The sequence below is a fragment of the Phyllostomus hastatus genome, unplaced genomic scaffold, assembly GCF_019186645.2.
Source record: "Phyllostomus hastatus isolate PE091 unplaced genomic scaffold, TTU_PhHast_1.1 phas_scaffold_755, whole genome shotgun sequence".
Lineage (NCBI taxonomy): Eukaryota > Metazoa > Chordata > Mammalia > Chiroptera > Phyllostomidae > Phyllostomus > Phyllostomus hastatus.
In genome coordinates this window covers 12,588,923-12,604,944 of record NW_025334039.1, presented here as the reverse complement: position 1 = coordinate 12,604,944, position 16,022 = coordinate 12,588,923, and the positions used below count along the sequence as shown (strand labels likewise).

General features: G+C 52.6%; 1 protein-coding gene across 2 annotated transcripts in view; it reads right to left on the bottom strand.

Annotated features, from left to right (window-relative positions):
* CD9 (CD9 molecule) overlaps window positions 1-14,176 on the bottom strand; it is a 32,603-nt gene extending 18,427 nt beyond the window's left edge. The window contains exons 1-2 of one of the 2 annotated variants that reach the window (XM_045826644.1): window positions 14,070-14,176; window positions 13,574-13,751 (exon numbers count right to left, since the gene is read on the bottom strand). In XM_045826644.1, coding sequence (XP_045682600.1) covers window positions 13,574-13,639 — 66 coding nt within the window. In that variant the 5' untranslated portion in view covers window positions 13,640-13,751; window positions 14,070-14,176. Of the gene's footprint in view, window positions 1-13,573; window positions 13,823-14,069 lie in introns of those variants that run through there. The other variant, XM_045826643.1, reaches the window with a different exon arrangement.
* Between the last annotated feature and the right edge of the window lie 1,846 nt (window positions 14,177-16,022).

Genomic DNA, 16,022 nt, shown 5'->3' with positions numbered 1-16,022 from the left:
CAGGCCAGTTGAAGGGCGTGGACTCAAGTCTAATTCTGGCCCTACCACCTGGGAGCTGTATGGCACTACACACTTTCCTTGGCTTCTTTGAACCTTAGTGTTCTCATTTGTTTAAAAAAAAAATTGTCTGATACCTGTCCTGCCTTTGACCTAGGCAGAGGGTGAATGTTAAATGAGGCGATGCACGTAAATTACTCCAAAAATGGTGAAGTGCTACAGCCAGACAGATTCTGTAGGGCAAAATGTAACAACAATGACAATGACCCTTGAGAAAGACACAAGACGACAGTGGGGCAATTCACGGCGCTTGGCGGCCGCTGGCCGCGTGTCCTCCTATGATCTGAGGAGGTGGCTGGGCAGGAGCAAGGCGATTTAGGACACTGGGGTTCTATTTTCTGGTCTCTGTGAGAGTCAGTGAGTGCTGTGTGGTAGGGGAGGTGGATAAATTTACCTTCTTCACACCCATGCACTGCCTCTGGAGCTCCGCTAGGATCAGATGGGAGCGGCCAAAGAAAAGTGGGGAAGGAAGGTTAAAAGGAGATTGTTGACTGAGACTGGAGGCCTCTGTCCTTGCTTGGATCACAGACTGCCTTCTGTGGGCGCATTAACTCTGCAGAGAGGAGTTATTAAAGGAGCCGATCACAGAGAGGCAGGGCATTTTACCTCTCTACTTCCTCCCTTCAGTAAGATACGCATCCGCCTGGGTTTTGTTTTGTTTTGTTTTGTAATGTACTGGACTTTACAGACCTCTTGACATGCTTGCCCATGGTGCCCAGGAAATCAGCAAGAGACTAAATACCGAGGATGCAATTTCCCTTACCAGCCTTTTCGGGGGCCCGAAACACCAGTCATGCTTTAAGAAAGCCTCAGAAGTGGAGATAAGGGCCTCTATGTTCACACAGGCTTCAACAGTTAAAAACAAGTCAGGCCACCCAGACCTGTGGGCTCCGGGCCTCACCCGTCCCCATGGCAACCCTGGCTCACCACTGAATGCCAAGCCTCCGATGGGCTGATTCACTGTCAGGAGGCTGGTCCTGGCACTGCCAGCAAGAACAAACAGGCGCCCGAGCCCCACTGCCTCTCCTAATCCAGGCCTGTAGTAGCTTCCTCCCCCTGCTCTCAGTGAAGGCCGGAGCTGTTGTCTTTGGAAGGGCAAAGCTGCTTGGGCAGGAGCAGGGGGCTCAGAGCCCCCCTTATCTATTTCCACCCACAGTGAAACCACCACCAAAACCAAATGTCACTGTTCAGCAGCAAAAACCACCATGGTTTGCTTTCATTAAAGGTTACAGTAAGCTGTTAGTTCACGGCAAAATGTAAAGAAGTCAATCAGGGATATCGCTGACTTTAGTGCTGTCTATCAGAGATGAGCTGGAAAGCCCAGAGACCACAGTTCTGGAGAACAAGGTCCCCAGTGAGCCTGAGCATCCTGGGGGCCACTCTGCTCCTCTAGGCAACCTCTGCTCTTGGGGATTCTACTGAGCTCCCCATCTGGGGGCAGTGTCCAAATCTGCAGAAGCCGGTATCATCAGAGGCCACTGGCAAACTTTTTTCTAGGCCAGTGGTTCTCCCATGTGGTCTCCAGACCAGCTGCAGCAGCAGCAGCAGCAGCAGCAGCATCTGGGAACTCGGTCAATGAGAAAGGTGAAAGGGGTGGGGCCCAGCCATCTGTGTTTTAACAGGTGCCCCAGATGATTCTGATGCTTGGTCAAGTTTGACAACCACTGCCCCAGGGCTTCATATAAATGTCGAACCAATAGAACCAATTGGGTAGACGTGGAAAATCTCTCGCTGGGGGTTCTGAACCCAGAGGCCAGCTTCCTAAATGCCAGTGGGGAGGGGCATACAGCCATGGGGCAAGTGTGTGTGTGTGAGCTTTCTCTGGGCTCAAGCTTCCTGTGTGTGTGTCAGAGAGAGACCCCAGGCTCCGCCCAGCAGGGAGCAGAATCTCACCATTTCATTTTACACTGTGGAATCTGGAGAGTGTGGCTCAAATGCCCCTTCCGCCCCTGCCTCCCTGGCACACAGGGACTCAGCCTGAGGACCGTCTTGACCTGCTGCACAGGGACCATTGAGGGGAGGACACAGGACAGCTAAGCAGGGAGGAAACAAGACAGACACTGGCGGGACTATGCCACCTTGAACCCACTGAGCTTGGGAAGTCATAGTAAATGGTTCAAGTTAGAACCTGCATCTGGCTTTCAAAAGCGCATTCCCTGCACAAGTTCAGCCCTGTGAGTGCTCCTCCCCAAGAAGCCAAAATGCCTCCTGCTGCGTCTGAAGCGGGGACACCCTTGGTAAAAACTTCACCCTGATTTCTGCAGCCCGTGTTTTCCTTGGGCCAGGCTATGCATGAGAGTGGATTCTTCCTCAAACCATCCTAAATTAAAAAAAAAAAAGTAAAATTAAATAAATAAGTAAATTTTAAAGAATACACGCAGAGGCCGATGGTTAATGACGTTGTAGGTTATTTAGATTTACTGTTAACCTGACTCCTGGCAGCCTTTTCGCCCATCAGCAGCCCCTCCAGAGGCTAGGGAAAGGAAAATAGGCAATATAATAATAGTAGCAATCGCTCTCTCTGTGTGTCCCATGTTGTAGGAGGTGATTTATGGATATTATCTCATTTAGTCCTCTCGCCACTCTTATTTTATAGATGAAACAGGCTCCAAGAAGTCAAGCAACAACAATTCGCTGGACACGGCCCAGGTAGCAGGAGGCAGCGCTCAGGGCGGGCAGCGGGCCACGTAGATAGTGCAGCACCACCCTCTTCCCAGCACCGAGCTGCGCGCTGTGCTGCCTGGCGAAGGGGAAGAATGGGAATGCTGAAGAACTTCTCTTGAACAAAGGAGGGTAGTTTGGACATGTTGAATTTGGCAACATGCTGACCTAAAGCTTAATCGGCCTGCTGCAGCGAGGTAACTCAGATTCAGGGCACCGACCCCAGCCGAGGGGAAGGCCGAGTGGCCGGGAAGACACTGGCCACTAACTTCTCCTTGAGGTTTCTCTCTCTTCCTCTTCTGAGTCATGGAGAGGTGGTGGTCTCAAGCCCACAGCCATTGGGTCCCAGGGACAGGGCACCCCTTAGGGCTAGCTCTCCTTTCCTTTCTTTTCTTTCCCTGGTGTCCACGCAAGCAATAGTGACTGGCTCTGCTTTCCTCTGGGGTCTGCTTCATGGTGTCAAGAAAGTTCTAGATAAAAGGGATCCATCCCTACCCCCCCCTTTAAAAAAGATTTCATTTATTTATTTTAGAGAGGGGGAGGGAGGGAGGAAGAGAGGGAAAGAAACATCAATGTGTGGTTGCCTCTTGCACACCTCCTACTGGGGACCTGGCCGGCAACCCAGGCATATGCCCTGACTGGGAGTCAAACTGGTGACCCTTTGGTTCCCAGGTCGTCACTCAATCCACTGAGCCACACCAGCCAGGGATCCATCTCCCTTTGAAAACACAAGTGAGCCGAAGGAGAGGTGCTAATGCCACCCACCCTTCTTGGTTTGGAAGCAGAATAAATTTCTTCTTGTGATTCCTATTGTTAAATTCCCAGTTAGACTCCAAAAACGAGCCTCTACCCGCTGGGCAGCCTCATGGGGCTATTTCCAGCAAAGTGCAAAGCCAGTTCCTCTCCTCACTCACCTTTCCCAGACCAGGAAAACCTCTGAAATGAGCGTTTTGTAGACAGACAGAAAGACAGGCCTGCTAATTCATCTTCTAAAAGGAAGGAAGCCTAGTGGTAAAATTGCAGTTTTGAGCAATCCTGGGCAATGCAGCTTTATAGAACTGGAGCAGTAAGCTATGGATGAGTGTGAAGGTTTAGGACAACCTTGATCTCTGAAAAATTTTGAGAGGTGTTATTATAACTCCACAGCAGCTGCGGAAGCTGACATCCAAGCTCTGTCCATGAGCCAGGCATCACAATAATGGCTTTACGTTAAACATCCCATTGTTCCTCCTAATGACCCTAAGACTTTGGTTCTATTATTGCCTTCACTGTCCAAATAAGGAAAGTGAGGCTTAAGGAGTCACCAAGTCACTGCTGGGGATCTCTCCGTCTAATGTGTCAACTTCTCCCTCCTCTGACAATCATCATGTATGTGTTACTACATGTTGTGCATGTGTGTTACTACATACATGTTGCTCTCTTCCACATCATGGCAGGTTGGGAGGTTGACAACAATAAAAAAATCCAACCATCCTCGAGAAGCCAGAAGCTAGGTCTTTGGGGAAGCCAACTCCTGCCTCTGTGGCCAGATTAGTGCCCTGCACACTGAGAAGATGATGTCATGCACCTTACCACCTATGTAATTCAACACACAAAAAAAATCGAAATTATGAAATTAGTATACACAAGTTCAAAAAAGTAGTTACTTGCCCCACAATTCCTTGGGTTCATTGCTGGCATCCTAAGCACATACTCAGCCTGCCCCTGACCCTGCACAGCCTCCTTTTCTAGGAATTCTAGGGCACTTGGGGGCGCCCTGGAGGGAGGGGTGATGGAGGCTCAATAGCTACAGCCTGTGGGTGCTGTCTTCTCCCTATGCCCGGCTCTTCTGAGCAATTGTGTTTGAATGTTTAAGCCTGGGCTCAGGCTGGTGCAGCGATAATGGGCACATTCCCTTTGGGAGCGAGTAAGAGAGTTCCCAGGGACAGGACGAGTCCTACTGTGAGGCTGCGACAACCCCTTTGGAACCTAAGAGTGCTGGTGGGACTCCCTGACACCCTTGGAGGTCATTATGACCATCCCAGTCTGAGATGAGGAAAATAGGCTCAGAGAGGGAAACTAACTTGCCCAGGGTTGCAGAGCAGGTCTGGAGTGATTTAGCCGTCAGCTGTCTCCTTCCGTCACGTGTGCCTCATCCCTGGTGAAAGGGAGGCAGCGTGGTCTCCTCTCTGGAGTGTGACAGAGGATGAAGGGCCTTGTAAATCTTTTCTCAGCGTACTTTTATGGACATTAGGGAGTGACTTGGCCTGAATAAGTTCAAGTGTTGAGAAATCCTCCATTCCAAGAACAAAGTCAGCCTCACTTAACAAACAGAGCCCTTGGCCCTGGCCGGGTAGCTCAGTTGTTCAGAGCACCGTCCTGACATGCCAAGGTTGCAGGTTTGGTCTTTGGCCAGAGCACACACGAGAGCCAGCCAATGAATGCACGGATGGGTGGAACACCAAATCCATGTTTCTCTCTCAAATCAATAACTTAATGAAACCCCAGAGCCCTTATTCTGCCTAAGAGAAGAGAAAACCTTCAGCTAATATAATGTGCTGGTGTTAAGTAGCTTGGGGCTGAGGGATTGGGAGGGAAGGCCTGTGCCCAAGGTAACCTCATTTCTAAACAAGAAATCTCATTTCAAGTTTCCATTGCCTTGCTTGCCAGACATGTAGTATATACTAGCCAGCCCATAAATCCATTTTCTGCTGAAAGTAGGCATTCTGATCTTAACCAAAATTATCTGATGTGGAGGATTGTTTGGGGATGTTTTGCTTTAAACTCATTTGTTTCCATTGCATATGACTCACTAAGATGTCCTGCGGTCACACACACACTCTTGCTTATGCACCTTAGCCCTGTGGACCAGCTGGTTCTCGTTCCATCCACAGAACGAGATACCAGTCACCTCCATGGTCCTGAGTAGTGGAAGATGCTCCTTCTTTTACACATTACAAGCAATGCCACATGGTGCACAGATGGGGAATGTTGGCAAATGGCCCTCCTCCTCCACCATAGGTCATTCTGAGAACCAAGCCAGCACGGGGTCAAGAGTCACAGTTCCTGAACTGCTCTGTCTAACCTATGACCTGCCCTATCCCTGCTTTCACTTTAGGTCTCTTAATTATTAGATACCCCAATATGTGCTATGTCCCACATTCCATTCAAAGCACTTCTCCTGTATTATTTAAGCTCCACAATAGACCCACCAGGTAGGTAACATTCACTTCCATGATTTTAGATGAGAAAACCTGAGCACAGAAGTTAAGCAGCTTCTCTGAGATCACTTGGCAAATAAGTGGCCGAGTTAGAACTTGAACCCCCAACAGTCTGAGTGCAAAGCCCAAACTTTCAATCATTTTGCTAATCTGTTTGTCTTTTTGATCCATTTTGTGAATTTCAGAACCTAATTGTTTCACTTGTGTCTTTTCTCCCTCACAGGCACATCTGATCCCATATCTAAAGTGCCATCTTCTATTCTTACAGGTCCCATGATGGCCCACCTGCAAGAGCAGAGGGCCTTCTCTCTGACAGGAAGGCACCTGCAAAGCCACGTGGCCCGCAGGTGCAGTCCTAGCCTGGCCTCGAGCTGGCGGAGCCCCAGGTGGACAGGATCTAGAGAGAGCGCCTGCACCTTCTCTTGTGGGCCTCTGCCCAAGAGCTCTGCCACACCCTTGCTGCGCTGGCCAGGAAGCCAGCATGGACACCAGCACCAGTCTGGGAGACAGCCTTCTCGCAGTAACTTGGCACATTTTCTTCTTGTCCTGGCTCCAGTACTACTGCAGGCCTGACAAGTACAGACACTGTTGCAGCTGCCCACTGGCCACTGTGTCCACGGGTGAGGCTGAGGTCCATCAAGTGGCCACTGTCCCTGCATCCCCTATAGGAATGACCCCAAGGTGGGACTCAGTTGCTGCCCTGTCCACGCAGCACCATCCTGCCAGCAGAGGGAATGAGACAGCATCACCGTGGGTCTGGGCCCGGGATCCTGGGAGGCACCTACAACATGAGGATAAGGCCAGCTTTCCATAATGCTCAGGGTCCCTCCCTAAATTATTAGAGACAATTTAATTTCCATTTGAAATGAGTGTTCTGGTCTGTGGGAAACCAGATGCTATCTAGTCTTAGTCAGGGCCATAACTTGATTGGAGGGGGAAAGCAGAGTATGAGTAGATTTCCCCAGGCTGTAGAAAGGAAGCTTTAAAAAGTTGGAGTGTAACACTAGAATCCACAATCCCACATTGCAAGAAGCAGGTCTTTCATGTTGCATTGGGGTGAGCAGGAGGAAGACACTACACAAGAAGGGGTTCCTGCCTCTGGAGTGCACACTCTGCTCTCAGGAGCAGGGCTGCCGAGGGGGCTTGCCACCCAGCAGGAGGGGCGCCGATGTGTGGCACACGTGCCAAGCGGCACACTGCGATTGCTCACTTACAAGGGAAGAGGTGATTCTGATTTGAACCTGTGAATAAAGACGTCTTGGTCCACGTGAGCTACTATAACAAAGCACCACAGACTGGGCGGCTTACAAATGACAATAATTTCTTTTTCATAGTTTTAGGAGCTGGGGAGTCCAAGATGAAGGTGCCAGCAGATTTGGTACCTGGTGAGGAATTGCTTCCTGGTTCACAGAGGGCGTCTTCTTGCTGTAATCACATGTGGCAGAAGGAAAGAGGGCGTTCTCTGGGGCCCTTGCTTCTAAGGGCACTGATGCTATTCATGAGGGTTCCATCCGCATGACCCAGTCATCTCCAAAGGCAGGATTTCACACATGAATTTTGGGGACACACACTCAGTCTATAGAAAACTATCTTTTAAAAACACCAAACTTTTAATGACTTGAAAAGCAATGAGTTCACAACTAAGTATGATTTCGCCAATCTTTTCATTTAAAGCTTGAATAAATCAATTTTACCACTTTTATGCTATTGATTTAATCAATGTAGATTTAAAGATAAATTAACGCTAAAATGCTATAGCAATTTGTTTTGAGAACGGTCTGGTGTACTTTATCACACTTTTAACTACCCAGTCAAGAATTTTCTGCTGTGATCCATGTGTTATATTTCTGCACTTGGACACAAACATGCAGCTCAGACTGGAGGATGAGCAAGGGTTGCCTCCTGAGACGTTTGGAGGCAGCAGCTTGGTAGAGGTCAAAGGCCATTGGCCTGCCTGGGCCTGAGGTGTTCACTGGAACCTTGACGTACATTGGGTGAGCTTCGTGTGGTTACTTTCTTAATAGAGCCAGCAAAAGCCACTGTTTCTGCTGCCCTGGGCAATGTTTAGCAAGAGGACTGAACAAGAAGGACCCTAAAATCCCAAATTTCTGATTTTTCTCCAAGCCAGTAGCCCTCAAACCTCTCTAGAATCAAATAAATATGGCCTCTTCCAAGTCATGGCTTCATCTTTCCTTGCTGTTTAACCAGGCTGCCTGTCATCTCCTCAGGAGTCCAAGTCCCCAGGCGACCCCCTGGGGATACTCCTCCTTTCCAAAGTCCTCAGGGGCAAGGCTTTGAGCTTCCATTTCGTGGGAAGGAGGAGAGAAAGACAGAACTCCACTCCCCCTGAACAAAGACAATTCACCCACACTATGGGAAACCCTAACCGAAGAAGCAAAACTTGGCTGGAAGCTCGTAAAGTTGGATTCTTCATGTGGACTAGAAATGCAAACACTCATTAAATTAATTGAGAGTCAAAGCCACTCCTTGGGCAATGATTAATCAGAGAGTCAGAGCAAAATGGTTGGGGAGGCGGGCTCCCCAGTCTTGGCTGCCCTGGATTGCCAGGGGCACTTAGGACTCTCTAATGCCTTTCTCAGAGTCCTCCGATTATGCCACCAAGCAATCCCCAGGGTGTGGTGAGGCAGCCCACTTCTCATGGTAGAAACATGGGATTCAAGACAGAGCGGGGTTTGTCTGGAAACCAAGGGACAGAGCCCAATGTGAGGGGTTCATAACCAAAGTCCATGAGCCTCCAGAAAAAAAGCAAAGAAATGGGTATAATTGGAGGCAGGTCCCAGTGATTGCATGGGATTCCCTAAAAAAAGTTAAGATCCACCAGTCTAGGATGAAAGCATACAGTACTTAAAATCGGCCCAGCACTAAGTATTTTTTGGGGGGGGGGGGTGAAATTACCGGATGAATGTAATTATTATAAAATTATCTCATCTGGAGACAGGATGCTGCTTTCCACAGCTGCATGCCTTCACTTGATGGAAAATGAAAATGTCCCTGGACCAGCATTACTTTTTCCACAGAATGAAACCAAGCAAGTAATCTGCAGCCCGACTTCAAGACCGTCAACTTAAAAACTGTATTAAGATCGGTCCTTTTGGTCTCCTGAGCTCCCTCAGTTGCAAAGAACAGCTCTGGGGAGTTGAGAACAGGGGTCCAACAGGCTCTTACCCAGATTTTCAACCCCCAAACAACAGCACCATTGCTCTTCCATAAGAGGTAAAGATCATTCCTTCAGGACTTTGGTTGAAAAGACCCGAGGTGGGTCCACAGAAAGTCCCCCTGACCCCAACCCAGGCGGAGGAGGAACATGGACCCTAACTATGCAACTTCCAGAACTGCTTCACTCTCCCGTGCCCAGCTCAACCCGGGTGGGCTTGGAACCCACAGCCCCAACACGACAACAGGACCACAGAAGCCACAGGAACCGTGACCTCAGGTCCCTTACCCTCAGAGCCAGACACACCGGAGAAAGCCCATCAAGGCTTGTGTTCTTTAGAAAAAAGGTGCTTTTGTAAGTCCAAGGTATTATTAAGTTCCAGACTGTGCGACCAATTCCCAAAGCCACGCCTCCTTATGGCATGCAATCCAAAAGGAAAAAAAAAGAGACAAATCAAACACAGGCCACACAGCCCTGTTTGCAAGAGGCAAGATTCACATGCGACACAAAAGGAAGCCGTGAGAACGCTGATTTGTGAGGTCTGTGGCGGAGAAGTGCTGATGGCAGAAGAGACGGCAGAGGAAGTGCTCCGTGCTGGCAGGGATGGCCCTCAATGGGGCTGCTATCAAAGGCGTCCGAGTTTGGGTCTTAGCTAGCAGCCCCTTCCCTTGAGTACACAAGAGTATAAGGTCTGGAATGGTGCCCAGGGGCCACTTTGAAAAGGGTCAGAAAGGCGTGGGTGTAGAGGAATCCTTCCCACCAACCCCCCCCCCCCCCAAATCAGGAGTCAGACTCTTCCTTGTTGACAACCATTGTGAAAAAGTGGGGGAATACCATCAACATTGTAGACGGGGGAGAGGTGTGATTTTCCTTAGGAGATGCGGTCACCTGGCCTCATCTCACCTCTCCCCAAAGCTGCCAGCCTCAGTACAAACACAGCCGCTGTCCCCGAGCTCTGGCTGTCCGGGTGCCAAAACCAGGAAGCCATTTTACTCAACAGCCCCAGCTGCTTGCTCAGCCCACAGCGAAGGCAACAGTTTCTGGGAGAAGCAGCAGGTTGGGTGGGAGGGGCTTTGCCCTCCCTCCAACTAGTCCACACCCTGCCCAGACCCAGAAACTGCCTCGAAGTTTTATTTTTAGAAGTGGAGCTGCCTCCCAAACTTGTAGCCACACATGAAATGGAGTCAGTGCCCAGTCCAGAGCTGGAAGAATGCCTGTGGGTTGGGAATGTGCTCCTGGGTAACCTGTGGTCTGCACTTCCACACTTTTTAGGGAGTTGCTCCCCACCGCTCCACTCCCTCCATCTATTTTCAACTGATGAGCAACAATACTACAGAAGTTTCCTCTGCATCCAGTACTAAGTGCATCACATACATTCTCTCATCCCCCCTGTCCCTCCCTCCACCATGGGGCAGGCACCAGCTGCATCTGGTGATGGGTAAATCCAATCCAGAGCCAGTGCCCTGACCACTAAGGTGTACCACCAAAAAGGCTGAAGGTGATGAACACAGGGACCCCAGACAGAGAGACGTCACTCAGGGGGAGCAGGGGGAACTGTGAGGTTAACAGGAAAGAGACGTAAGAATCACGCCCCAGAGGTAAAGGTCCAGTGAAGCCAAGCTCTGAGGACCAGTCTCAGTGTGTTCACCACACATTCCATTTCCCGACTCCACTCCGGGCTGTGCGGGAATGCCCGATTGCTTTAGGCAGTGGTGAAGGGGCCGGAGCACGAAAGCCGCCTGCCCAAGACTTCCAAGTGCACTGGGGACACAGCTGAACTAACACCCAGGCTCTGAATTCCCATTCAGGTCTCTGCCTATGCTTCTGAGAAGCCTCCGTTAGGTCCAAGGCCACACCATTTCTTGGGAAAGAGAAGTTCCTTGCTCTTTCCATCAGTGAGTGGGGGTAGGTGATGAAAGGCAGCAAACAAAGGGGCGGAGGGAGGTGTGAGGTAGGAACTGAGCCCTTTCAATGCAGGACTGGGGTTTGGGGGTAGGTGGTGGGGAACAGACCAGGAGCACAGGTCCCTGACTTGGCCCTGGCCTTGGTTCCCCACCTGTAGCCTGAGTTCACCACTCTGACACCAGTAAAAGGTTTTCCTTCTCAACCCTTTTTGGGGGGAGCATCTTGCCACATGACCCTGGATAAGTCGTTTAACCTTTCTGGGGACTAGTTTCCTGGTCATCAGTAAAATGGGCATAATGCTTCCTTCTCCGGCTACGTAGCTGAGGGCTTGGACTTGCAGACTGTTAAATCCTTTACCAGCAAATCGTAATATTCCTTTATTCCATCATCGCTATAGGGAGCCTGATACTACTGGACAATAATCAATTCAGAAAAACGTAGCTACTGCTTTCTGCCTATACCAGCCCATTACCAGGCCCCCTTGTTGGTTTTGTGATGGGGACGGAGGACAAGCCTAGCATAAGGGACACAGGGTTGTAGTATTGGCTCCGTCTCTGTGGTCCTGGGCCAATCGCCCCTCTCTGGTTCTCTGCTTTCTCACTGTAAATAAGAAGGCTGGAATGGATAATCTCTCAAGCCACTCCTAGCTCTAAACCCAAACATTCCCAGAGTGAATCATTTCTGTTTCAGAGGACACAGCTGACCAGCAGAACTTCGCCCAGGCAGGGGCAGCTCTAAGCATGGATGGGGTGGCAAGTTAGAGACAAGAGGCTGAGCGGATGCTGGAGTGGCACTGGGAGCCCCCCATCAGGCTCCTGCCTGTGCTCCTGAGCAGATGGGGGTGTGAGGGCGCCCTGGTGGTCAGAGGTTCCCCCCAGCCCCTGATGCAGCCTAGGCCGATGGCTGAGAGAGAACCAACAGACTGGCAGGGGATAGGCTGTGTTCGGGAGGGAAGAGGAAAACTCCCCAAAGGACAGAGGTGGGGTGAGGTGGGGCCAGCTCGCCTTCTGACATTCTTTTCTGGTGCCAGGAGTTGCTGAGAGGAGGGAGCAAGCCCGGCAGCTAGCTGGCTGGCTGCTGAGAACACCGAGAAGGGGAGGTGCCCACCACAGGCGGGTGTCCTTAAAGCTGGCCAAGGGTTGGGCAGGGGCACACCTATGTGCCATCCGCACAAGTGCAAGTGTGGGGTGTGGTGACTCTTGCAAGGGCAGTTCAGTCTCTTTGCTGGCCAGCTCCAGAGAGAGGATGAAATCTCAGGAGATCTGCCCCAGGTTCATGGGGACCCCAGTGACCAGCTCCAAGGGAATAAGTACTTTTTTTTTTGTTTTGTTACTAGCCTCTAGTGGCATGCCCCTGTTTTTACATCCCTCTCTCTTGGAAAGGAGCTTCCTTCCCAACCTCCGTCCTGACTGCAAGCAAATACTATCCGTCTGTGTGCGGGGGATGTGGCCCTCGGAGCCAGAGCACAAAGGCCCCCTATCCCTTGCTTCTGTCTCTGGGTGGTCCCTTAAACCCCCAAGGGAAGGCGTCAGGGCGGCACTGCCCTTTTCTACTGCCGCCCCCGGGCTTCCCATAGCAGACAGGCGGAGTGCCGCCAGCAGTGGGAGTCCTGGAGCTGCCTGCCGGCCGGGTGTCCGCGGCCCCCCCCACCCCGCCCGCCCCCGCCGTGAAAGTGCGTTCCCGGTGGCCCCACCTTGCCACTCGGCGGGCAGGCGGGCACAGGCGCGAGGCTGCAGACCCTGGGGCCAGTACCCGATCTCTCCCGGAAACAGAGAAACAGACTCTTCCCACTAAAAGCGCCCACGGGCAACCCGCCCCTCCTCTCCCCAACTCTCCCAGAATTCTCCCCAGTTCAGATACTTATCGCCCTTGGGGGGGGGGGGAAATCAGGAAAAGCTAGTCTTTCAGGTAATTTCGAGGGACCTCGGACTTTCTCACGGTGGCTGAGAACCAAAGTTGGAAAGAACAGGGGAAGGAAGGCGGCTGAAGGTTCCCCTTCGAGCGCGGAGGGCCCCCGACTCCCACTTGGTGACGGGGTCCGGGCCACCCACGGCCGGCGCGCCCCTTCCTCTCCAGCGTGAAAGCGCCGAAACCTCCCAGCGGAGCTGCCCCCGCCACCTAAGACCCTTAGAGCGCCTGCACCCTCGCCTGCTCGCCGCTTGTGAAACTCCACCCCAGTCCGAACAGCACTGCCCGCCAAGGTCCTCTTTGGCCGGGGTCTCGAGTGCCCGGGAACGAAGGGCCTCCGCTTCTCCCCCCACCAGCCTTTCCCTCCACCCCCTCCGCTCGGAGGGGCAGGCGTAAACCCCAGCCCACAACCCTGGCGAAGGAGAGGCCGGGGGCCGGTCTCCACGCCCCAGCTCACCGGGGCCCGCGCGTCCGCCAGCCTGCCCGGCTCCGGCGAGCCCCCTAGGAACGTGCCCGCCCCGCCCGTCTTCGGGCTCGGCAGAGCAGCCAGCCGGCGGCCGCCAAAGCGCCCTTTCGCCTCTGCTCCGAGTCTACCGGGCGGGCAGTGCCAGTTACCGACGCCTCGACCGCGGGCAGGGTCCCCGGGGCGGCTGTCCCGCGCACTCACCCAGAAGATGAAGTTGAAGCCGAAGAGCAGGTATTTGATGCACTTGGTGCCTCCTTTGACCGGCATGGTGAGGGCTGCACTGGCCTGGGCTGCACTGAAGTGGGACGGAGGCGCGCGGCCGGGACACGCAGGACCAGGTCGGGACTGAGGAGCTGGCGGCTGCGGGCTGGCCTCCGGGCTGCACTTTTAAAAAGTACTACTCCTTCCAGCGAGCGGCGGGCGGGCGGCGGCGCGCATGTGCCGCGGACCCCACCCCCGGCCCGGGCCGCGGCCCCACCTGCCCCGCCCACGCCCTGCGGCCCGCCCCCTCCCCGCCCAGGTTCCCGGGATCCCGGCTCGGGAGGCCCTGCAGCCCCGCCCTTCTCTCTTTTCCCCATTGTCTCCGGCTCGGCCAGCCCCCGCCGAAGGGGCCTTCCCCTCCCTCTCCTACCCTCTCTCTTTCCTCCCACCCACCGGGGGTCTTTGCGGACCGCCACCCCACGCTGCGTTTGTTTACCTGAGAGTTAAATGGAAGCCCCTCCTCCCCGGTTCTCGCCTTGTAGACTCCGGCCTTCCCGCCCGAGCCCTCCCTCTACTTTGGGAGAACTTCCCCGGGGCAGCTCGCCACCCAAAGCCGCCTGACTGCGCAAAGAGGGCACTTCTTGTTTTGGCCTCGATTTGAAGAGAAGCTGTCGGGCATTAGTTCTCTCGGGGCGGCTCCTTGAAAACCACTCACTGAGCACGCTCGTGTTGGGCACCTCGGGTGGAATAGGAGGATTTAGAAGCTTGTAGTCCAGGTGGGAAGATAGTCCGGTGGTTTATGGAAGCAATTCTCAAATGTCCATGCCGCAAATGGCAGAAGATTGGGCAGCCCGGAACGCTTCCTGGACTTGCAGGGTTTAGGTGCCCCGAGAGGGGCGGAGGGAATTGGTAGCGGGGCTTCTGTTCTTGCCTCCGCTGCACGTCGCCCTCTCTTACCCTTTGGACAGACTTTCCAGTTTCTCACCAGAAAGGAGATTCCTCCTTTTGAAGTTCCAACCCCTCCTTTTTTTTCAAAATGAAGTTGCCCTAAGTGTTCATTTTTTTGTTACAAAAGCAAAACCTACTCATTACGGAAACATCCGAAAATACTAACAAACAAAAAGAGCATAACTCAAAATTTCACCCACCAGAATTTGTCTTTTTTTTCTCTCTTGTTTTTCTAGCACTTTGTAGCTCTTATTTAGCTGTTTATCTTCATTGTTAGGTTAGTCTCATTGAGTTATTCATTCAAAGACACTTATCACTATCTACTTAAGAGGGCCCATTATTAGGAGCAGGAAGGAGCTCCTCCTGTTTTTCCTCTTCAGGAGGTCTGAGTCTACTTGGGGCATGATTCAGGCAGCTGGACCGCAGCAGGAGGGGATCTGGGTGCTGTGTGGGGGGTGGGGGAAGAGGGAGAGATAGATAGATAGATAGATGTGGTGCCCAGGCTAAAGGAGCTAAAAGGAGGGGCCTCTGACTCAGCCTGGGAAGCAGTGCTGCAGAACCACAGGGAAAGTTGTTGCAGGCCCAGGGAATCTTGGGTAAAGCCTGGCATTGGGGCTGCCTGGTGTCTGGGCTGGAAGCTCACAGTGTGGGGAGGTGTATGGGAAGGTGAAGGTGGGGTAGGGTGCAGAGGAGCCTCCTGGTCCTAGACTTTGCATTTTGAGGTAAGGGGCCTTAAGGGCTGTGTGGTTTAGTTCAATCCCTACCTTCAGCTGGGTGGGGGAGGGCAGGAGGGGAAGGCAGTTGTCTCCTTGAGGGTAATGACCAGTGTTTGTATGTCCAGGCCTTGGCTCAGAGTTTTGGTGAATTAGGATGGGAGCTGAGGTGTTGTACCTGGGGGGACCCGCAGTCTGGTGCTGTGGGGGACACGGCAGGAGATGAAAGGCAAGCTGAGGGCTGAGTGGAGATCAGTTAGGAGGCTGTTGAATGAATGGTTCAGGTGAGAAACAAAGAGAAGTGAACTAAACTGGGGCAATGCGGTGGGACCGGAGAGAGCTCAGCAAAACCAGAAGAGGGGACCAGGGACATCAGAGTCAGAGGAGCAGGAAGCAGATTACAGAGAACTCTGTTCATGACGCTTCTTCTGCATTTCTTGAGTGCCTGCTATGTTCCATGTATTGTACCTTATGCTGACATGAATTGACCTGTATCCCCCATGAAAGACTCAGTTATAGGGCAGATGGAATGCTTGCTTGCGGCAGCGGGTGGGGGGGCCGGTGGGCAGTAAGGAGGGAGCTGTGGCCTAGAATCAGGCAGAGGCACAGGGTGTGTCCCCAGCTCTGCCTGAGTCAGGAGAGAGGTGTCCCAGTGCAGCGGATGCTCCAAGCAACCAACTTTGGAGGGCGAGTCAGCAGACAAGCTGAGGAGGGAACTCCAGGCAGAGGGAGTTTGTGTAAAGGCACAGAGTGCAAAGCCACAGGTAGCTGGCTGTGTGAGAAACCAC